At 36.8% G+C, this 24,783-nt stretch overlaps 2 protein-coding genes across 4 annotated transcripts in view; one reads left to right on the top strand and one right to left on the bottom strand.

Moving 5' to 3' along the window:
• The window catches only part of LOC128021433 (peptidyl-glycine alpha-amidating monooxygenase B-like), a 35,368-nt gene extending 29,595 nt beyond the window's left edge, over window positions 1–5,773 (top strand). For both annotated transcript variants that reach the window (XM_052608588.1, XM_052608587.1), the window contains 4 exons: window positions 117–170; window positions 4,294–4,569; window positions 4,650–4,712; window positions 4,963–5,773. In XM_052608588.1, coding sequence (XP_052464548.1) covers window positions 117–170; window positions 4,294–4,569; window positions 4,650–4,712; window positions 4,963–5,141 — 572 coding nt within the window. In that variant the 3' untranslated portion in view covers window positions 5,142–5,773. The remainder of the gene's footprint in view (window positions 1–116; window positions 171–4,293; window positions 4,570–4,649; window positions 4,713–4,962) is intronic.
• On the bottom strand, window positions 1,645–23,613 carry LOC128021434 (interleukin-6 receptor subunit beta). 2 transcript variants are annotated; one of them, XM_052608590.1, is made up of 17 exons: window positions 23,471–23,613; window positions 20,788–20,862; window positions 20,410–20,706; window positions 19,715–19,853; window positions 19,432–19,607; window positions 19,196–19,350; window positions 18,624–18,777; window positions 17,964–18,040; window positions 17,633–17,846; window positions 16,958–17,137; window positions 15,713–15,817; window positions 15,477–15,626; window positions 15,262–15,402; window positions 15,024–15,120; window positions 13,972–14,053; window positions 2,844–2,935; window positions 1,645–1,908 (listed from the first exon to the last, which is right to left on the bottom strand). In XM_052608590.1, exons 2-17 carry the CDS (start codon window positions 20,840–20,842, stop codon window positions 1,863–1,865), a joined length of 2,160 nt encoding a protein of 719 aa, XP_052464550.1. In that variant the 5' UTR covers window positions 20,843–20,862; window positions 23,471–23,613; the 3' UTR covers window positions 1,645–1,862. The 2 variants fall into 2 exon arrangements, with proteins under 2 accessions (XP_052464550.1, XP_052464549.1); XM_052608589.1 differs by lacking the exons at window positions 1,645–1,908; window positions 2,844–2,935 and adding an exon at window positions 9,307–11,549 and having other exon boundaries at window positions 23,471–23,612.
• Window positions 23,614–24,783: the final 1,170 nt, after the last annotated feature.

Genomic DNA, 24,783 nt, shown 5'->3' with positions numbered 1-24,783 from the left:
ATAATCGATTAATATGGAAATATCGCGATTTTCTACCCAGCCCTAAATTTCATCCTATGATTTTGTCTATTCTAATAACAAAAATTGAAACCTAAGAATTTTTCTTCTCATTTCAGAGGAAGAACATCGCTCTGTTAAAAAAGGAGGAATCGAGGTCCAAGAAATTGAAGGTAGGTTGTTTGGATTGTGTTTTCTCAAGCTTCATTGGCCCAGTCACACGTGGAGAGTGTTCACAAACTCTACCAGGAGCATTTCAGCAATATTTAAATCAGACATAGTGATCTAAATAAATAATTTGCTTCCTTATCATTCTTTTGAGTCAGTGAATTGGTCGAAGGAGTTTGCAAAATTGCCTGAATTGTTTTGCGATTCGGGGGGTCCTCAGGGACAGGTTTGGAAACCCTTGCTCTAAGCTACACAACAGCAGGAGGCAGTATAGAGCTGAATATAACTGATGGGACACATTATTTTCCACATACTGTATATTATTGTTGCTCTTCTATGCCCCACCTTTCTTGAAACATGTTGTTTTTTACAAAGCTCATCGTTCTGAAAAGCGAGGTGTGCTCTGATTGGCCAGCTATCCATTGCGTTCTGATTGGTCGAATACCTCAAGCGTGTGACGGAAATGTGACGCCCCTTAACATATTGTGATGCCGTGTGTCCCGGCACGATGAGACAAAGCCAATAAAACTCATTACAAACGAATCATTTGTTGCATCCAGTGGGGACATAATTACTGATAATAATGACTTAATATACTATGTTTTTACGAGTTGTGTTGCGTATCGTGCTGCATAAACATAAACCCATGTCTGCATTTGTGATCGGAGAAACAACAAACGACAAGCGCTACTCTACACTGCTCAAAACTGGCGTTTGAATCATCAGTGGCGAATCCTTTAAATATGAAAACATACTTACAGACTGTGAGACAGAAGTGCCCCCACTTTATAGAAACAGACACCGGCTTTCTTTTGTTTGCGAGTTGAAAAGTTTTGTTTGCGAGTGAAGCTGTGTCTCAGTGGGCGGTCTCTCCCCACCAGGACGAAAGGCCTTTTCTATTGGTCACTCTCGACTGAAGTCACAGGTTGACCACACCCACTACGTTTCCCAGAATCAGTCTGACAGAAGAGCGAGCGAGGTTGTATAAAGCCGAGAAACAGGTTGTTTACTGGGTAAGAAAACTAACTTAACATCTTAACAAGTCAACTTAATTATTCTCTCCTCATGGTCTTCCATCAAAATACGTAACGTTAGCTAAGCCCCTTGTAGATCTGATTAGCCAACAGTATAGCTAGCTGCCAGAGCCCCCAATAGTAAAGCGTCAGACCAATATTTTCAGAGATTATAGATTATTAAAGCTCCAGTGAAGTAAGGTGAGTAATGCACATTAAATCACTTCCCCATTTGATGGGTTATGATTCATAAATTCATAAATGATGACCGTATGCACACTCAAGTCTATTCACGGCACCCAGCAGCTGTAGACTGCCATTTAAAGTTTTCTAAAATACAAGGATTTGGGACTGAAGGCTGTACATTCTGTTCGCAGGAAGAAGATCTGGTGTTGATAGAGGCTGATTCTTCAAGGCAAAACCTTAGACCTGATGCAACATCATCCAACTAAACTAAAAAAAAGAAAAGAAAAGAAAAAGAAAAGCTTGAAAAAAATCTAAAAGGGACTCTTAAGAATGGAGTAATTTTGCTTTATTTGTTTTAGTTTTATATACATATAATTGTATTTATTCATTTTTACAAGCTCTCCAAGGAAGGTGATTTTCAACGGATTGGCACAGCTTCCACAGCTTTTTGACGTTTTCACAACTTCAGACATATTATCTCCTGACATATTTCAGATGTCAGGTGTTTATCTGTGCTGCAGCATGTCGAATCACATTCTTCTCACTGTAAAAATAAATAAACACAATTATATGTATGTATATAAAAACAATAAAGCAACATTTTCAGCGTCATTACTCCAGTCATAAGTCTCACAATATAACGATAAGCTTATTTTTTTGCTCAACAATGATTATTATTAATTTTATTTATAAAAAAAAATGTCAAGATTCTTTGTTGAATGTAAAGTTCAAACAAACACCATTCTTCTGTAATGGATAGATTTTGTGATAATATACAGTACTGTTCAAAAGTCTGGGGACAGTAAGACCTTTAAAAAAAAGAAATTAAGAAATACTTTTATTCAGCTAGGATTCATTCAGTTGATCAAAAATGACAGTAACTAACATTATTACGTCAGATAAATTTCTATTCATCAAAGAATCCCCAATTATTTTTTTCAACATTGACAATTATAACAGTTTTTAAGCAAATCAGCATATTAGACTGATTTCTGAAGGATCACGTGAAACTGTAGAGTAATGATGCTGAAAGTAATAAAACAATTTTTTTACATGTATTCAAATAGAAAAGATTTATGGTAATATTGGTAATATGGTAAAATTTTTGCAATAATTCAGTTTTTACTGTATATTTGATCAAATTAATGCAGCTTTGATATGCAAAAGAGACTTATATTAAAAAAACAATAAAAACATGTAATGTTTCCAAACAACTTTCTGTGTACCTATGTGCAGTATATATAGATTTCGTTTGATCTTTTTATGAACTTTGCAATGTACTGTTTTGAACCAAATGTAATGAACATAGTCAGGTAGAGATATGAGATATGATCCAAAGATATGATCCAGAGCATCTTTTATTTGTTTTTGTTTTTTAAACTTCACTATTGCAATTACACATTAAAGACAAAAAATTTTGCAAGGCATATTTTGTAACAGGAATGTATAATATGCAATGTTTAGCTTTTGCTTGTGTACCTCCTGAGAGTGATTGCAACATTGGATGTCGTTGCATCAGGTCTAAGGTTTTGCCTTGAAGAATCAGCCTCTATCAACACCAGATCTTCTTCCTGCGAACAGAAAAGACAAATGTGATGTTGTACTGATAGAAGTCTATGCTGCTCACAAATAGTATTCACAAATAAAAACTCCCCTTATAGGTCAGGGGCATACTGAACTGTGGAAGTTAGTTCATTAAAAGAAAGTCTCTGCAAGGTTGCAGTGGTTGTCATTGCACAGTTCTTAAAGATAGTACAAAACAAACCTGTTATTAAAATGCACAATACACAGTCTTGTAGAATATATGAAGTCAGAATGTACAGGCTTCAGTCCCAAATCCTTGTATTTTAGAAAACTTTAAATGGCAGTCTACAGCTGTTGGGTGCCGTGAATAGACTTGAGTGTGCATACGGTCATCATTTCTGAATCATAACCCATCAAATGGGGAAGTGATTTAATGTGCATTACTCACCTTCAACTTCACTGGAGCTTTAATAATCTATAATCTCTGAAAATATTGGTCTGACGCTTTACTATTGGGGGCTCTGGCAGCTAGCTATACTGTTGGCTAATCAGATCTACAAGGGGCTTAGCTAACGTTACGTATTTTGATGGAAGACCATGAGGAGAGAATAATTAAGTTGACTTGTTAAGATGTTAAGTTAGTTTTCTTACCCAGTAAACAACCTGTTTCTCGGCTTTATACAACCTCGCTCGCTCTTCTGTCAGACTGATTCTGGGAAACGTAGTGGGTGTGGTCAACCTGTGACTTCAGTCGAGAGTGACCAATAGAAAAGGCCTTTCGTCCTGGTGGGGAGAGACCGCCCACTGAGACACAGCTTCCAAAAGTTGCAAACAAAAGTTTTAGACCCACAGAAAAAGACGGCAGAGAAGAGAGCCACAATTGTGGTTTCGTGATAAAAAAGTTTTTGAAGTGCACAAAATAAAAACGATTTTCAAAGATTTATATGGACTGCATATAACTTTGTTATCAATTTCTTCATTTTTGAGCCTTCAGAAGACATTTTGTTTTTGCAAACTTTTATGTGGTTTATCTAGATGTGTTTAAACCAGGTGTTTTAGGGGGACAAGTCTGGACAAGTCTTAAATTTTCTAAAGAATATATCTTTGGATTTGAGACTTTAGTCTTTACAACTTTACAGATCTTCTTCATGCACAAAGAGTTTGTAACACTCCAAAGAGAAAGGGAAAATTTAAATCGTATCATATGACCCCTTTTAAGACATGATAACTATTTTTAGTGTTCCTGTAACTCAAGTGGTAGAGCATTGCACTACCAAGCGTAAGGTCGGGGGTTCGAATCTCTGGGAACACATGTTAGCCTGAATGCAATGTAAGTCGCTTTGCTAAATGCATAACTTTAATTACATTTTTAACCGTTTCTTATCTGATTCCCTCTTTCTTTTAGAAACAGAAGCGTTTGTGCAGGCCAATCTGAAGCCGTTCTCCAAGCTCCCGCCTCGGCCTCCAGTAGCTGCAGTGCAGAAGATGCAGGAGCCGTCACAGAAGCAGCCTCCTCAGCCGCTGGTGGCTCCTGAAGAGAAGAAGACGCTCAAGAGCGTGGCCAGTCAGAGCGCTCAGGGTGTGTCCACCGCCATCATCACCTCTCTACTGCTCGTCCCACTGGTGCTCGTCATCGCCATCGGTGTCTGTCTCCGCTGGAAGAGGGGCCGCATGGACAGTGGTAACTGTCTTACAGTCGTGTTAATTAACTCCATGTGCTGTTGTGTGTGGGATTGATTGTGATGGATTTCTGCTTTTAAGATGATTGCCAGGTGAAGTCGGAGCCTTCAGGATCAGCAGGAGGAATCCTGGGTAAAATCAGAGGTAAGAGAGAGATCCTCAGGACAGAGACCTACTATAACGCTCAGCTTCCCATGCATAAGTATCTTTTTCTTTTGGCCTGTTCCTGGAGCATTTAAACACAACCTTCTGTGGTGTAACCATACCACTATATTCAAATTTGATTGTTTTCATCCAACTGCAGAAACTGTCTACAAATGAAAATAGGCCTAAAATGGTATATTGTTCACCCGGCGTTAGATGTGTTGAGAGTAAGACTCTTTCTCACACACAGGCAAAGCTGCAGGAAGCTTGAACCTGGGGAATTTCTTTGCCTCCCACAAAGGCTACACCCGGCAGGGCTTCGACAGACTCAGCACCGAGGGAAGTGACCTGGAGAAAGACGAGGAGGACGGCACGGACTCTGAGAACGAGGAGTACACCGCTCCGCCGGCCCCCGGGCCCTCGTCCTAAAGAGCCCACGCTTAAAGGTCTTTCTGCTAGTGCTGTCAGGATGTAATTTAATCACCTCTGTATTCGTCTGTATCAGCTGCTGAAACATTTTATCTGGTGTGAAAATGTTTTCCCTGAGACCTATGACTGACACTTTAATTGATGATTTTAAGGGACCACGTGGAGATTCAGAGCACTGGTCATTTTGATGCTAGACTTCTCATTATTATATTTAAAAGGAGGGTAAAGGTAGATTATTTATTAAGTTTTAATGATGAACAGCTGTTCAATCTCTTCCAGTAATTTAGCAGTGCAATTAATATATTATTGATCCAGGCGTTTTGTGTCCTAACATTTCTGTATGTCTGTGCCTTCATGTATTTCGCCTTCTGCAGCACCTACAGTAAATATTACTACAGATGTGCCACATATTGAAGAGCTGCTACTGTCACCTGTGATTCAAGTTGTTTTTTATTTTTTTGCATCTGATAAAAAAGAAAAAAAAAAGATTACACATTTAAGGCTGTATTTACTACATTTTCAAAGCTACTGTGCGATGTGTCTGATATTTGTTGTGAAACTGAGGTTTTATTGCAAGAAAACTATTTTCAGTAACAATGTTATTTGTGTAATAAAGTGTCTGCAAAGCATCAGCTCTTTTTACCAGTTATATGAAGAATCTTAAATGTATGTTGAGAATCAATTTCAGAAAACACCACTACTAATCAGGGGAAACATTATTTTGATGTTGGGGAAAATGTAAGAAGTAAATGCAGTATTATAGTCTTACATTTTCCTAATTGAAGTCGGTGTCATAATAGATTCCTTTATTTCTTTAGCCCACAGGTTATCATGAATTATGATATCTGAAAGTATTATATAATTACTCCATGAATTACAACTATACAGGGTCTAACTTTAACATTACAATACATTTTGAAAAAGGTTTTTCACTGCAAATCTATAAGGTGTCCAAAAATGCACCGCCTTTTAAATAAAAGGCTAGTATAAGCTTTTATTATTATTGTTATCATGTCAGGTAAAAGGGCCAGATTAAATCTGATTTATTAATTTATTTTTATTTTTGTGTGTATGTGTCAAGTCAAGTCACCTTTATTTATATAGTGCTTTAAACAAAATACATTGCGTCAAAGCAACTGAAAAACATTCATTTGGAAAACAGTGTCTCAATAATGCAAAATGATAGTTAAAGGCAGTTCATCATTGAATTCAGTGATGTCATCTCTGTTCAGTTGAAAATAGTGTCTGTTTTTACTTGCAATCAAGTCAATGATATCGCTGTAGATGAAGTGACCCCAACTAAGCAAGCCAGAGGCGACAGCGGCAAGGAACCGAAACTCCATCGGTGACAAAATGGAGAAAAAAACCTTGGGAGAAACCAGGCTCAGTTGTGTACTTGTTTTTCTGTTCTGGTGGGGACTAAAACCTGAACACACAGAGTCATGGGGACTCGTGTCACGGTGGAAAGGTCCCCACTAAATTGAGGTCCCCACAGGTAAACAAGCTAATAAATTACACAGAATGAAGTTTCTTGAAAATCAAAAAATGCACAAGGTTTCCTGTGAGGGTTAGGTGTAGGGTTGGTGTAGAACGATAGAAAATACGGTCTGTACAGTATAAAAACCATTACACCTATGGGATGAACCCACTTTTCACAAAAACAAATGTGTGTGTGTGTGTGTGTGTGTGTGTGTGTGTGTGTGTGTGTGTGTGTGTGTGTGTGTGTGTGTGTGTGTGTGTGCGTGTGTGTGTGCATTTTCTATGCAGATTCAGGCAGGAAAAAATTCTAGGGAATTGGGTGGGACCAAAAGAAAAACAAGCAAGAGTGTGCTAGTCAATTCAAGTCAAGTCACCTTTATTAAAAATAGACGTTTACATTAACAGCAAAGAAAATGTAGTGTACAGTTGTTTTATTATTTTATGTAAAATAAATATTTTATATAATTTGATGCACTCTAAAATTATATTTAATCAAAGCCATATGTCAAACCAAGTTATGTTCCGAATTTGAAGTTGTTATCATGAAAAATGTGGTTCCTGCAACTATAGCAAAATTATCCAGGGTGACACCCAAACTCCACCGATTTTTTCTGAAGCAGTTTTCTGTAACAAATAAATAACTGACTGTCACAATATCACTTATATTTCAAAACAGTTATCAAATATGGAACTTGACTGTCAGACCTCTCCAATGATATGTGTTTGTCAAGATTACAAAAAGATTTTATTTTGTATATATATATATATATATATATATATATATATATATATATATATATATATATATATATATATATATATATATATATATATATATACACACTCATGGGCCACTTTATTAGGTGCACCTGTTTAATTGCTTGGCAACACAAATTGCTAATCAGCCAATCACAGGGCAGCAACTCATTAGACTTCCTAACAATTAGACCCCCCCCCCCCCCATATTGCTAAAAGTCCATATTGCTACCTTAAAGATATTAAAGTGCACCTTTTGAAAAGGTTTTGCCACAGTGACAGCGTTTGTACCTTTTTTTCATAGCCAGATGACCTACTATTTCTGCCCAGATTCTGAAGTGAATCTTTTTGCAGTAATTACTTATTCAAAAAAGTACCGACTCAAGAGACTAAAAGTTTATTTCATACATTGAGCCTGTCCCAACACCCACACTTGCGATCTGTGCACATGTCTACTTGCATGACGTATATCCTGTATTTGGCCAGAGTGCGCAACTGGACTGAAGACTGTCCAAATACCAACACTTGCGGTCTTAGCCACTTTAGAGCATGTGAGCGCAACAGGAAGGATGTGCGCAAGACTGTCCAAATCTTAAAAACGCCAAAGCACATTGTCCTTAATGGACACTAAATCCACACTCCAGAGCAGTATTCAAGGCTTAGGGTATCCCATCATGCATCATGTTGTGGAATCATGAGACTTTTTGCCAAGATCGGGAGGTCACCGAAACCTTTCCAATGTGAATATGAATAATAATTTCTATATTACATATAATTTGGTGGTAAAACAAAGTGCTACAAGTTTTATTGGTGCAAAGGTGAGTATCCTATATTTATATAATTTGCAACTGCTTTTTATCACTTAATAAGAAGCACAAGAAATTAATGTGTGTCCCATCAGGTGATGAAAAGTTCTACACACACTTCAAGTTCTCCTCACTTGAACACTTAATACAGCCAAATACAGCAAATACGTCATATGAGAAATCAAGTGATCCAGAGCACTGCAAGTGTGACTGCAAGTGTGGGTATCTAGAAAAGTATATATATATATATATATATAAATCAGTGAGTGAGACCCACTTACAACATAGTGTTGTATAAAAATGCAAGTAAACTTTGTACAGATCTTTATTTTATAATTTGCGTTTTAAAATAAACTTCAAAATTTGTGTTCAGTAGTTCCTATGAATGACTTAAGTGATCTTGTGCACTTCCTGTTGCATGCACGCACTCTCAAGCAGCCTAACCTACAGGTGCGGGTATTGAGACAGAATACCAGAATACAGACTTGTGTTTCCAGAGTTCAGTGTCAGGCCGTTTCCTGCAATGAGTGCTCACTTCTGTTTCCGGTGTTTCTCAAGCATCAGTTGAGCTTGTTACGATACATTTACTATTATAGATCATCCTGCTTACTAAACTCTGCTCCATTTATCATCATTTGACCCATTACTCACGTGAATTGCATGTGATTCAAAATCCAGAGTGATTTGAACAATTTAGATCCGTAATTAACAGCCGTATGAACTGATGGTTATATCTGTGCACTTTTAAGGTGATAAGCTCACCTAACTAGTTGTTTTTATTCATTTATTACAAAGTTGCATATGTGATGGACATCGTTCATGATTATCTTTCGGTTTCTCCTTTAAAGACATCGAGTAAAACAGCTCCATATTTAACGAAACACATCTACTTTGTACTCAAGTATTGTTTGTTTTTACAAAATTAATTTAAACAAATTCACTGTGCGAGAGGATACTATTTAAAGTTTTAAATAGTGGTGTTTCTACAGCAATAATAACAACAATGTTACTGGGGCTTATATGTAGCCCTACTGTAAAGTGACTAAAATGGCACTTTAAGATTGGATTTCGTTCTCCCAATTATTTTTAAAACAACAAATAAAAAAGAAAATCACTCACTGCTCTTGACTGAATAACTTATGTAGCTTTAATAAGAATCAGTGTATGTCTAATTCACACAGTGCTGAACCAAATCATGCATATTAGTTTTACAGTAGTTTCATTTTTCATTGCTTAGAGCAAACACTGTTCAAACAAGGACACAAATTACAACCTCATATCCTTGCCAAATTACAGTCAAAGTACCAATCAGAGAAGGCGCTGCTACCATTGAAATGCATCCAAGCAATACCCACAGACTGACGGTATAAATAAAGTCTGAGATACTAATAAATGAGAAAACAGTATGGCCTTTGGCAGCAGACTTGCACAATGATTGTTTGGTGCCACTAGTAAACCATAAGGCTTCTAGTCTATGAAACATTTGAACAAAGTCTTTATTTAATTTGGTACCATCGATAAACGTGTAAGTGATGCAATGATATAAACAAATCACATAGAGATAAATACATGTAGTAAGGCATACAATTAAATATATGCATAACAGACAATTCAATGTAGTGTTACACTAGTTTTATCCTAGACAAAAATATCATAAGGAGCATGAAAGCAAGGTTAACTAAAGCTAGGGTTGACATTCTGTTGCATATTGTTAAAAATATGAATATTCATAATACCATTATCAATAACACGTCAATAACATAATGGGGAACTGGTCATAGTTTTCTAAACAGCTCTGTGTCTATTTTGGAAGCAAGCAAGATTGAAGCTGTTTACACTGGAAACGTTTTACAGCGGCACATCGACGAACCACAGACCAATCAGCTCTGAGCTTGAGGCAAAAAATCAGAAGCATGAAAAGCGAAATCCATTGGAAAACTATTTTACACAATGCTACAACTAACCGTATATATGGTTGAAACCAACAGCAACATATTATATCATTAAGGCAAAAGGAAGGCACATGGCAGTGTGACATCTCAAACTGTTGACAGCTTTTTAAAGGGAGCAGTCTAGTGTTACCATGAGCCTGTCCTCCAAAAAAAAAAAAAACACAATATAGGTTGTTTGTGCAAGCACCTTATTACGACTTATATTTACGGTTTAAAGTTAAGCACCCTCTAGCGGGCGTAAAAATAATGACAGTATCGCGTTGCGTCTGTCGTCATGAAATGACGTATAACGTAATTACCAATCAAAACACATGTTTATTTAAATGCAATGTGTGGACTTTTTACACCAATCTCACAGTATTTTCTACATATTTTACTAGGTGGCTTATTCATTCGAATGACCACACCTAACCCCACCCCTAAACCTAAACCCTCACAGAAATCATGCTAAATTAAAATGTATTGAGCATATACATTTTCATGCACGTCCGTTCCCTGGGATTGAACTCATGATAGCATGATTACATATCAAGGTATAACGCAATAATCTACCAACTGAGCTACACGAAACGCAAAACAGAGAGCAAATAAAAGAGTACAAAACATTAATATGAAAACGACCTTTTGCCGATAGGGGCACAATTGTAGTATACGCTCTGATGGGTCATATTTCAGGGATTTGGACAAACGACCTATACGAGCGTATTGGTTGGAGGACAGGTTGGTTACCATACATGTCTGCAGAAGCTTTCAATCCCATTGAAATGCCAAATGAAAAGTTCATCACAGTCAAATTAACATGGCCTGAAAAGGTGACACTAAATGCAGTAGCTTAGGGTCGTCTCCAAAGCGCCAGCATCACTTCACATGTTTTACTGAGGTCGATAGCTGTTCTGCTGCGGTATGTAACTTAAGGCGGAGGCGGGAAGGTCCTCTGCGACAGGAGTCTCCTCTTCCTGCACTGGAGAGAAAGTAAGAGAGGCTCCACTGCTGTCCTGTCCGAGGACGCCCAGCTCGGGTTCTCGGCCTCGTCTCATGTACAAGCTCCTGGACTGGCCGCTGCTCTCGCTGAGATGCTCTGGATGTTCCTCGCTGTCCAGAAGTGGCTGTGTGGACTCGGAGCGAGCGAATGCCAGAGGCTGATGGCTGGGAGTCTGGCCCTTGTGGGCACCTGCCACCACTGAGGAGTACTGCAGAGTGCTGGCTGAGGTCTGTCCCGAGTCACCCGAGTCACTGTCTGAGATGCTGTGGCGAGGTGAGGACGTGCAGGACGAGCCTCCGATGCCGCTGCTGTGCTCCTCAGAGAGATACTTGTCCTTCTTCAGCGGCAGCTCGGCTTTGTCTTCCTCGCACAGAGACTTGCCGTCAAACACGTCCACTTCAACCATGCTAACGTCTTCTTTGGGCACATCGGCCTGTTGAGAGGGTCACATACTGTTAGCTTTGTTTGGCAGACCATAAGAATGTCCCAAAAGACCGGAAATAATGTTTTGAGCAATATGCCATTACGTGGTTGGAATCATGTTTTGTGTTGCAATATACAAGAACAATGTCCAGGTTATAACAGACAACAAAACCTTTTTTTTTCAATAATATTTTTCATTATTCAATTCTCATTTTCTTCAAGCAAAAAACTAAAAATAAAATAATAATTATATATATATATATATATATATATATATATATATATATATATATATATATATATATATATATATATATATATATATATATTAACTGCATTAGTGTTAATAAGAATGAACGAATTTAATGAAACTGGTTCTGAATCCATTCTGGTTTCATTCATTTCATTCATTCATCACGTATTATAAGTGATGATGCTGCAAATCCAAACAAGATTTTTAAGACTATTGACAAAATTTTAATACCTAACTAGTCACCAACATGATCTTCTGTTCAGCAGTGGAACAAGTTTCTTAATTTTTTGAGAATAAAAGTGTCTATTGGTTCTCTCCCCAGCTCTGTGCTCCCTGGGGTTCTTCCACCAAGTACTCCTATGGTTTTGTTCTCTAGTTTTGCAACAATTACCACTCATGACCACTCAAAATTAGTGTCGACAATAAACTCATACACTTGTATCCTTGATGCTTTTCCAACTACCATTCTTAAGGGGTGTCTGTCAACAATCGGCCCCCTCATATTAAATATTTTTAACACTTCTCTTATTACTGGGATTGTTCCATGTGAACTTAAAGTTGCAGCTATCACACCATTCCCTAAAAAGCCTGGATGTGATTCCTCTGATCTAACAAATTACAGGCCCATTTCAAATCCTCCTTTTCTGGCTAAAGTTCTGGAATGTGTTGTTTTGGCACAATTACATTCTCAGTTGTTCTGGGAAATAACAAATCAGACATGAGTCAGGTCCAATATGGTGTCCCACAAGGTTCTGTTTTGGGGCCCATACTATTTAGCATTTATATGCTTTCTCTGGGGAAAATCATTAGAAAACAAGGTCTTGGGTATCATTTTTATGCTGAAGATAACCAAACATACATCAGTTCAATGTCTGATGATACAGTTTGTTCTGCAATCCTTTCTAAATGTTTGCAGGACATAAAAGTATGAAATGCATCACAACTCATTCACACAGCCTTTTGGCAGCACATCAGTGGTTTCCTCTGTAACTTGCACTGGCTTCCAGTTCAGTCACGTCTTGAGTTTAAAACTTGTTTTAACTTCTAAAGCTGTGCATGAATTGGCTCCTTCTTATGTTATGTGAGTTAGTTACCCCTTACATGCATTCTCGTCCTCTTCGCTCTGCTGATACTCTTCTTCTTTATCAGCCCCACTGTAGATTAAAAACTATGGGACAGAGAGCCTTCTCTCGTGCCGCTCCGAGGTTATGGAATGCATTTCCTCTGAATGTTTGAAGTGCTCCTACACTAAGTACATTTATATTTTTTGTATTTTGATGAGCTACTGTTGTGTTAGTGTTAGTGTTGTCTGTATGCATCAAGAGTATGAGAGTAGTGCAATTTCAATTCTCTGTATGTATGTGCTGTACATGTGGAAGAATTGACAATAAAGCAGACTTGACTTGACTTGACTTGACTTAGAAACTGTTGAAAACCCACCTCTTTAAAATTGCTGATTAAGCTGCTAATTGGGTTTATGATTTGATTTATTTTGGTGTTTTATATTGTATCATTTTTTGCATTGTTGTAGTGCTTTGGGTGTGAAAAGCACATTATAAATACAATTTATTATTATTATTATTTTTAACGATTAATGATTCTGAGGAAAAAAGTTTAAAAAATCCATTCTTATTGTATATATTGTGTTAAAGGGATAATTCACACAAACATTAACATCTTGTCATCGTTTATTGAAATGACTTTGCAGTAACACTTTAGAATAGGTAACACTTATTAGTTCTTAATATTAGTTATTAGTGCTAATTAAGAACATATTAATGCCTTATTCTACTTCACCTTATTCTACATCCCTAATCTTAACCAATATCTAAACCTAAAACTACCTTAATAACTATTAATAAGCAGCAAATTAAGAATTTACTGAGAGAAATGTCATAGTTAATAGTTAACAAGTGTTACCTATTCTAAAGTGTTACCGACTTTGCAATTTCACCATCTTTGCGTCTTTTTTAAACCAATAAACGTTGAAGCTGTCTGTTGTGTCTTCAAAATACATTCCACATGTAATTCTTATTAACAGCTAACTATATATACATTACAGAGAATTTGAGGGTTTCTATGTGCCTAACAGCCACGACAACTTCATAATGAAACGAAATCTTTATGGACATCTTTTGTGAGATTCACACATGATTTTATTTCCTTGCAGCTCACTGACCTTAATGGGGAAATCAGGTGACCAGTGGGCAATGGAGCTGTCGGATGGGTCTGGAACCTGCGGCCACAAGAGCTTCTTGATCCTGAGCAGAGGCCAGAAAACAATGACAGTTAACACCACACAGCACCATTAACTGCTGTTAGCATGCGATCCAATCCTCATGAAATATTCAGAACAATTTCTCTTTCTGCACTAAATGTCATAAACATCATCAGGAGTTAAATGCACTTTTCATTTGGTGCAAGTTACTTTAAGAGCATGTCATTATATTCACAATCCTGCTTTATTTTGAATGGTGACCAGGAACTGTCAAGATTCAGTGCCATTAAAAAAAGTATAATAAAATTAGCTTGCAGGACTCTGGCTCTAAAGTATACATAATGTGCACATAGTGATCAGTTACAGGCCATCCACTGACATCAAACTGTTTGACTTGCAATACTTAAATATACAAGAAAAAAGGAGAATCAAAGGTTCACCAGAGAAGATTATCAATAAATAACAAATAGCGTTATGGTATGTTTTGGTGAATTTTGAATGCCAAACAGCACCTGGTTATCATTAACGGTCATTATAAAAAAAAGCAGCATGAAAATTTCATTAAACTTCTAATTTGTTTTCCACAGATGATTTAATTTCATTTATTTTTTTATTTATTTTTGTCCTTTGGTCAAATGCATGGAACAACATAACAGTCCCTAATAACAGAATGATCATTTTCCTTTTTATAAAGAAATGCTTAAATACTAACTCTCATATAAACGGTTTCTATTGTTATTGATCATATTGTGTAATATAAATGGCAACGATCAAATATTCTTTCTTGGTTTCAATCAGTGAAACATTTAAATGTGTGAAAAACATGACTTGTCTTGAATTCATTACTCTCTAAATTGCGTATAATGTGGACAATGACACAGTTTACACAGAATGGTTAAGCAATAAGCCACTATATCTTGTGTAAGTATTTCTCAAAAGTGAAATGAAGTGGTGAATTAAAGTTGAATTCTTGCTTTGTGTTTCATTTTGAGCGGTGAAAAGCACTGACTCACACTTCTCTTTTCCGAAGGCAGAACATTATTATAAAGACAGTCAGGAACAGGAAGCTGAGGCAAACCACAACTACAATCACCTCCACCTCTCCATCACCTAAAGTCAAGAGAACAAACTCGCATCAAAGCATCGGCACACGTCACTTCCTTCAGCAGCTCCAAGTATGTGTCTGCTTCTTGTGAAAATCGCAATGCATCATCAAGAATTTCAGAAGAAAAGTGAGCATAAAAGACATACCGTACTTCAAGGTTTTGAAGTTATAATCTATGCCTTTGACGGAGCCTGCTACTGTTGATGCCATGATGTTAACCACGTAATCCGTTTCACTGGCCAGATCCATCAGTAAATATGATTGGACATTAGGGTTCACCGTCACAGCTGCCGAAAACATTTGACAAACATCAGATTTCATCACACATTCATCATGCAATTAACATATGCATCTAACATACATTTCCATTGCTTAGTGCTCCCGATGGCATAGAATATGGTGTAGTTGGTGATGAATCCACGCTGTCTTTCCAGTGGGATCTCATTCCAGGTCAGCTCGGCACTGTTCTTCTTGGATTTGGTCTGTGTGACATTCGGACCCTTTTCTGGAACTAGATAAACAACAACAATAGCATAACGCTGTTATATGAGAGTGCTCCAGCGCATGAGAACACTGCATTAACTTTAAGATACTGACTTCCTTGTTGAACATAGGCTGGTCTGGTTACTGGTCTTCCTGCTTGTTGATACTTGTAAATTGGATACACTGATATGTTGTACCGCTGGAATTTCTTCAAATCACCTTGGGAAGGGGGGAAAGACATTTGGTCACCTACACTGCTCCCAAAAAGTTTGGTTTCACAGAGAAACTGCAGACATCCGTCCAGCTTTCACAACGAAAGCTCATTTCCTGTGGTTTGACACAGAAAATGGTCTAATATCTGGCAGAATCTTCTTTGATAACAGTTATGAATTATTTGTAAACATCATTTGTTGGCACTGGGCCAATATTAGTATTATATATTAAAATCACATGTGTAACCTTGGACACAAACCCAGTCAGTTTTTCCAAATTGAGATTTATTCATCATCAGAAAGATGAATATAAATAAGCTTTCCATTGATGTATGGTTTGTTAGTATTAGACAATATTTGGCCGTATTGGCAATATTACAACTATTTGAAAATCTGGAATCTGAGGGTGCAAAAAAACCTAAAAAAAACTATCTAAATATTGAGAAAATCATTAGTTGTCCAAAATGAAGTTCTTAGCCATACATATTACTAATCAAAATTAAGTTAAATTTACAAAATATCTTCATGGAACATGATCTTTACTTAATATCCTAATGATTTTTGGCGTAAAAGAAAAATCAATAATTTTGATAATAATTTTTGCTATTGCTATAAATACCCCAGCGACTTAAGACTGCTTTTGTGCTCCAGGATCACTTCTTTTTTTTTATTTTTTTTATTTTTTTTTTGAATGTTGTACTTAAACTTTTAAGCATTGAGTCAAGAACAGACTCTGCACCAAAACTTGCAGTGCTTCCTTTGCGAAACTGTGCTTGCAAAATAAAGGAATACTTCATACAGACGTATGAAACCTCTCTAATTCACACTAAATTCATACTAATTTACTGACTGACACTATTATACACAGTGTGGGGAAAGCTAATCCTCTAAAAACGTAATCACTAGCTACTAATCTTCAACGGTGTAATGAAACTACTCTTAATTCTTTCAAATAAATTATGTAAAACTGTGTAAACTATTCTTATAACTGCAAGACTTGGCTAAAGTCAACATATTGACTTCATCCTGTAGATGTGCCACCAATAATCAGCAGATTCAAATAAATAAATAACTAAATAAATATGCGCAGATTCCATGTGCGCCAGTTTATTAGCCAGCAGAGCTTCAGAAGATCTGGAGTTGTTACCGTTTAGTGTGGTGTTGTGGACTTTGCTAGAGACTCTCTGCCAGCCGGCCTGAAGCTGGGGGACGGTCACCCACTCCAGCAGGTATTCGGAGAGACGTAAGCCGACAGGAAGAGATGTCCACTGCACCTGCAGCTTCTCATCACGCACCGACCAGCTCATATTCTTCACACCAGGAAGATCTATTCAATCACAAACACACCACACATTACACCTCGCTCTCACAGGCCTTGACAAAGCAGATTTATTCCATACACACACACTATTTCAACCCTCCTATTGTCTTAAAACTGCACCCCTCTGTAATCCTTGGGTCAGATTTGGTGGGTCACTTTTCCAGGTCAATATAAATGATCATGTCATATCACTTTGCACATCACAACACAACAAGCCCATTTTTGCACTCTTAAAACCATGAGGTGAAGTACTCCAGGTGTTTTGGAAAGCGCTCAGTGGCTTTAGCCCATCTTACACAACATAATGTAGCTGAATCTTAAAAAAAATCTTTAATATCCCAAAATCTAGATCCTTCTAGAACTGTGTGCACTTATTTTGAATGTCGATATTATTGATTTTTTTAAAGAGCAGCTATCATTTCATTTGTTTGATGACGATAAGGACAACAGAAGGGTTCAGATGTTGAATTTGATCAAAAAACACTGCAGTCTTTGGCATACCTTCACCTGATCTTGGAATGAACAAAGTTGCTTTAGGAGACGCTCCAACTGAATTGTAAGCAGTCAGTTCAATACTGGCGTTTTTTCCTGGAGGCAGCTTCATCAAATACATCAGTCTGTTATCTGCTGTTATATTACGGCTTTCAATCATCACATAATCGTGACAGATATTCAGGTAATATCCCAGTATTTTTCCATTCGCTTTTACAGGAGCCTGCAACAGAAGAGAACAATGAAAACCTTTACCTAACCCTAAACAGCTATGTGACACCACATAGATAAACACTATTACTGATATTTTAGCACATGTACGGTGGAAAAATGAATTTACCTTCCATACTAAAGTCACATTTCTATTATTAGAAGTGGACCGGATGATTCTCCAAAGATCTGGTGCGCTTGCTGGCTCTGAGAAAATAAAATGCCTGATGAGTATTAATAATAAGAGTCAATATCTTTCGAATGCTGGGAAGTAATTAAGCAGCGATGCTACTAACTTAACTCTGCATTTCAGTAGCCTGACAATAGTTAACTTGCTTTTTTACATCCCTGTTTTTCATGTCATGTTGTACACACACACTTTACAGGCAAAGCAAACACACTCTCCTCTATATTCTGTGTTGTAAAGTCTGACTTGTTCTGCTCAGTCGCTTAGTCTCTCAAATGTGAAATCCAGTTAATTTCTGAGTCGAGTAAAACCATATGTTCAGATTCCATCTCTGCTTAATTGGAAGCATGCTTCGTGAAACAGAGCCTGTTCTCTGTGGTCCTTAAGAGATAAAACTCCTCCAAACAACACAGGCGAGGAATAGTTAAGATTTACTAGTGTTAGAGTAGCTAACTAGTTTGTTAAAGGGCAGCTTAACTACTTTAGGAAGCTAGCTCCCCAACTCTGTTCTAAAGGAATATTTGTTTTAGAACCCAATTTTAGGATCCTTCCATCAACCTTTTTAGAGATTTCCAATCACTTGATGAATAACAGAGCTCATACTGTCTTCTGAGGCGTGTCCTGTGACGCCGGCGCTCCAGTTACTCCAGTATCCGCTGTGATTTTCTCCAATGCATCGTATCTGCACCACGTATTGAGTGTAAGGCTCCAGAGACTGCAGTCTAAACGTGTACCCTTTGGTCAAGCTCTCAGCCACCTAAAAGATTTGTGAAATCATGAATAAACTTTTAAAGAAAAAAAAAAATAAAGTCTTTTTTGTTTTGCTTTTTTATATGCAAGATGAAAATATTCCATTGTTTGAAATATGAACCCACTCCTAAGCCCTTGAGCTCTTCACATCTGAAATGTTTAACCCAGGATCATTCTAAACCCCAGAATCCACATTTAACACTGTTCATAATTTACCCGGGCTTAACCATTGATCTTGGGTCTTCATAAGCTTATGATATTGATTATATACACATTTTAGGTGCTATGTTTTGGTAGGCAGATAAAATGTTGGATAGGTCAAACAAAAGAACACTGACATCAAATCCCACCACGTTTTTCACTAGCAATCATTATATTTTGTCCTGACCATGTTAAAATCTGAACTGCTTTTGGCTTTCTCATACCTCGACCCAAACATCGGATGATGCTTTGCGGTATCTGATGGCATAAGAGAGGGTCAAAACATACTCCTGAATGGGAGGTTCCCAAGTAACCATGAGAGAAGTGGAGAAGTTATCTTCAGTGAGGACTTGGATATTCAATGGTGGATTTGGTTTCACTACAAAAAACAAACACAAAGTGATGCATTCTCACTGAGTTTTAAATGCATCCTTTTTTAATTCAAAAGCACAGCTCATACCAAAATACTCTGAATAGTTTTCAAGTTGTTCTGACCGCTCTGACCCCAGCACATTCTTCACTTCAACCCACACTTTTAAACGCACATGATGTGGAAAACGCTCCAGATTGACAACGCAGTATCTGTCAAGATGATGCTGCTTACAGTCACCTGTATATGTTTTGTTTAAAATAGTTCTGAAAAAGACAGAAAATGAAGTAATTAACACTCAAGTCTTTCATTTTAAATCATTTGCATGAAAAAATCATAAAGGTGCTATCAATACTTATGCTCTAACACGTACATATAGGCAAAAACGTTGTAAGTTGTGTCGAAAAGCGGGTTTCGTGATCCTGAATCCCAACTACAGTTTAAATTGGGGGAAATGTCTTCGCCCTCTTGCACAGCAATGCATGAGAGATTCGTTGGTTTCAGTGGAGGATCTGGAAGTCATAAACACAAAAACAATGGATGTAGCAAGACGTTTCCTTGAAGCTGAAGAGTAAATAATGCATCAGGTTTCAAAAAATGGGAAGGTCTGAGAGATGCAAAGATTTCCTCCCACTGCAGGGCTGTTTTTTCTCCAACAGCTTTATAAACCACTGCATCACAAACTGAAGACTGTTAACATTAAACAAATGTTCTGAAGGCATACATGTGGGAACAGAATACAATTCTCTGCTTGAAAATCTCAAATATGGTTTGACAAGCTGTCGTGCCAGATTTGACATCAGAAAACCAATGATGATTAACAGAATTCATGAAAAATGCTTCATTTGAATTGCATTAATCAATTTCAAAACTAAGGCGGAAGCTTATAACAACAACAGTCTCTGAACACTTGCAATATCATACACTGGATATTCAGCAATATTTAGTTTTAGAGCAACACATTGTCCAAAAATCTGTACTAAAAAGAAACTAAAACCCAAATGGAGTAACAAACCAAGCCTTTTAATTCTAAAGCAAGACGTGTGATTTTGGCATGAAGACACTTACATCCTGGATGGAGTGAGATTCCATAGATATAACAGTCTGGCTGCGACTCCTTGGCTTTGCAGCGCAGCCATCCTCTCATATCACTGCTGATGTTAACAGTTACACTCACAGCCGTTTCGTTTATTTTGTGGTAAAACTGCTTTGGAATGGGGATGTCTCTCATAGTCCATTCAATGTCATCTGAGGTATGAGCAGAGCCTTCCAGGAGGTGACAAGTCGCGGTGAAGTTTTTTCCCACCTCAAGAGCAATTCTACTGTTGGAGTCTGGGAGGATTTTCAAACAGTTGTGACTGAAGCCTGCGTGGACAAAACACTGCGTCGAGTATCACATCAATACAATACGTGTGAACTGAGGGAAGGACTGGTGGCATGGCTTACCTGCTTCATAGTGCAAAAGCATCAAGAGTAAGAGTAAATGATGTGAAGTGTCCATTGTGACACAAAGGCAGGTATCTGAGAAAAGATGGAAATCAAAAGATATAATAACATTTTGTGTCATCTGGCAGACAGCGTCAGGGCTTTATTTTTTTAAACTAGAGAACAAACTTCAAAGATGCATTATTGAGGTTTTTATCAAAAGGGAAGCTCCATTTCTCAGTTTTCTCAAGTCATGTATCACCAGTTTCAGATTTTCTCCCTTGTTTTTTTTCTGCACAGACAGCCATGTTTTATTTAAAGCCAATCTTGCCAGTGGTGTAGCACCCTTTTAAGGTAAGATTTAAGGTTTGGAAGCCTATCGGTTGGTTTGTGTTGACAAAATTACAGAAATTAACATTTCAAAACATAGTTAAAAAAAATCTAAATAAGCTTCAAGTCAGCACTTTCGCTTAAGATAATCCTCACTGAGCAATGGCTAACTTTAGCTCCTCATTTCCATCCTAATCCAGCCTGTTTATTTTCTTGCCATTATTACAAAAAATATAACTAATTTAGCTATTGAGAAACGTCCATTAATTAACACAAGCATTAATTATTTTTTTAAAACACTTGATACTAGGATTATTACATGTGGTGTGTAAACATCAAATAAAAAGTACATTCTAACTGTTTACAATTATTTTTTGAGGTTAAAGTATTTAATTTTATTGATTTATGTATTTATTTATTTTTAGAAATACCATGAATTATCCATTTATAAATATCAATAGTTTTTGGAGAGACACAGCACAATTTATTTTAACCTGAACTAATCTTGACTTTTAATTAAAAAGTTCAAATGCCCTGATATATTGGATATCCTTTCATATTTGTACTACATGCCAACCAAAAATATCAAAATGAGTTTTAATTCAGAACCATATTTACTAACAAGCGTGACTCATGTACTTATTGTACCCCTTCACACAACACGTACAGTATTTGAGCCAATAATGTAATGTAAAAAATGAATAAATATACTATCTACAAATAAATCAACACTATCCCCATCATGACAGAGCAAAAACAGATTTGTGATGAAATTCATTATAAAAATAAGAGAGAGAGAGAGAGAGAGAGAGAGAGAGAGAGAGAGAGAAAGAGAGAGAGAGAGAGAGAGAAACATTCACACTGACATAAGTATTCAGACCCTAGGTGATTTGGTTCAAAAAACATTTTTAGTTATGCTGGTTGAAAGTGTCTTCACATCCCGATAGCAATCAATAAGTTAAATGCTCTAAATGTTTCCTAATGTATTTTAATAAGTTAAGTGCTCTTAATGTATTCTGATGAATTTTAATAAGTGAAGTGCTCTTAATGTATTCTAAAGTATTTTAATAAGTTAAGTGCTCTAAATGTATGTCATCTGTGTATATAATTAGGCGTAGGACCATAAAGAGTTCGTCCAGTCAACGATCCCCTCAAGAATGGAGGAGGCGTGGCTTTGGAGAGTGATTTGCAGGGAGGGTGGGATCTTATGCTTCCAACGCTAGCTAGCGGTTGCGAAATCTCTGAAATCGCCCACCCTACCTTTAACTCAGTCTCAGAGCTTACCTGGGGCACCTTTGACAGCTTTTTGGGCAGGGGTTTGGGAGACTTGCTTAGGGCTACTTAGGTCCCTGACCTGTTGGAAGGTGAACTGGTCTGAGGTCTTGAACACTCCTAAGGATGTCTCTGTATTTAACCTGACCAGTTCCCCGGCCTCTGCCACTGAAAAACACCCCAAACAGGGCGATGCTAGCACCACCATGCTTCAACACAGCGAATGCTGTGTTTGCACCAGACATGGCTCTTGGAAATGAAGTACATTAGTCCAGAGAATCTAGTTTCTCGTAGTCCCTTAGGTACGTCATAATAGCAACACTATAAATGCTATCTTACCCCGAGGGTCTAGCTAAACATCTAAATACATTAATGTGTCCATTAACAAATAGACACAAAACACTTTGACAGTCAACATGACACAATGTCACAGATAAATATTTTTCAGAGACACAAAATAATCTGTCTGTAAATAGATAATGGTTAAGATAAATTTATATAAATTTAGATAATAGATCAATTTCCCCATGTAGTTTTCAGATTTCAAAAGTGCTACAGTTATCAGTCATATACAGTATTTTCTACTACAGATTATTACAATGTTTTGATTCTTGATATCATCTGAAGCTTAAAACATTATAGATTGGTGTTTTAGTGAGAATGTGTGTGGCCTCCTTAAACCTTAATATATATATATATATATATATATATATATATATATATATATATATATATATATATATATATATATATATATATATATATATATATAGTATTTATACTTTTCTTTCCATGATAATAATAATAATAATAATAATAATACATTTGATTAATAATGCGCTTTTCTCACACCCAGCGCGCTAAAACAATGTAAAAAAAAAAAAAAATTTAAAAAAAATTACAACTTAAAATTCTATATTCAATGAAACAATATAAAACAGCAAAAACCCTAATTATTACAATAAATTTATATCGCTGGCAAGGACACCATCAATATATCTGTACAAACTCCCAAAAATAATTTATATAAGAACATGTATTCACTGACTGGACTAGTATTGCAAACCACAATACATTTATTTGAATTATATATTTTTCTTACCTTCAGAGTGGCATCACATCATATGAGCTACTGTAAATTTGAACACTTATAAAACATCGCGGATAACCAAGTCTAACGTTTCTGCTCCTCCTTTGCGAGCTATTTCCGGTTTTATTTGCACGTAAGCGCACACTCATCTGGAACGTCCTGCGAGCGCGCTCGCTACCACTGAAGACGATCGTGTTTTCTACAGATTGAAGCATTGTGCGCATGCGCAAACTCAAGACGAGCGACGGCCCGAAACTCCTCTCGTGATTGGTCGGCAGAGCTGTCAGTCATTTAAACAACCCAGTGATTCATAATATCTTCAGAATGCATTACTTTTCCCGTTAGTCATCACCCACTGCTCGAAAACAGTGTAAAGTGATCTCATTGCAGCCAATAGCAGCTCGCGCTTGTCAGTGTATTTGCATAAAGAGCAAAATGAAAATAAGTGACAGAATTAGCTCTCGGTATGAACATTTACTTGGAAGGGCGTTATTGAAGCTTTAACGTTACTATCACTGTAACAGTATTGCGAAAACAGTGTGTTTTACCAGCGTTACTGCGCTTTTGTTGGCAAAGCCTTTAGATTAGGATGTGTTTTGACAAGCATAAATATTTCCTAACAATAAACTGTAAGTGACAAATCTACTCAACTATGCTCTGACTCTGAATCAGAGACCACAAAGTCTGTTTTAAGACCATAAAGAGTTTTAAGACAGTTTCGTTTTAGGCATAATCTTTTGTTCTTTTTAAAACACTTAGGAGAAACGTCTAAATAAATAAAAATAAAACTTGACACTGAGATGCCAATAATAATAAAGTTTGTCCTTTATAATAGCAATTTCTGAGTAATAGGCTATAAAACTAAATTAAATATGTATACCCAGATTAGACTTTAATAAACTAAATCAGTGTGCCTTTAATCTGTGGTCTGACTTTCATTTAGCAATAACATCTTACTTCTAAATATAATTTTAAAATCGATTTTTTTTTATTATTTTTTTTACTAGTGTGTATGTTCCTTGGGAATTGAACCCAATGCTCTACCACTGAGTCACAGGAACACCTTACCTCTTGGTTTCTGTATGCTGTATATTGTCTGAAGGATCTCAAACAGTACATCTGCTCTGCTTTCCATGTTACTGAGCATGAGCTTGTGTCACAACATGTAAAAGTCCTCGGTGGGCTGTTCTCCTCTGTAATACAGCTGTAATTTGAATTCCTCAAGACTTTCGAAGCATTTCTGTTATTTTGCAGGGTCCAACATGTTAATTTCTAATTTATTGGTGTGAAGTTGGGGAGGACCAGATAATACAGTGCTGAAATAA

The sequence above is a fragment of the Carassius gibelio genome, chromosome A10 (assembly GCF_023724105.1).
Source record: "Carassius gibelio isolate Cgi1373 ecotype wild population from Czech Republic chromosome A10, carGib1.2-hapl.c, whole genome shotgun sequence".
NCBI lineage: Eukaryota > Metazoa > Chordata > Actinopteri > Cypriniformes > Cyprinidae > Carassius > Carassius gibelio.
This window is presented reverse-complemented; position numbering and strand designations above follow the sequence as displayed.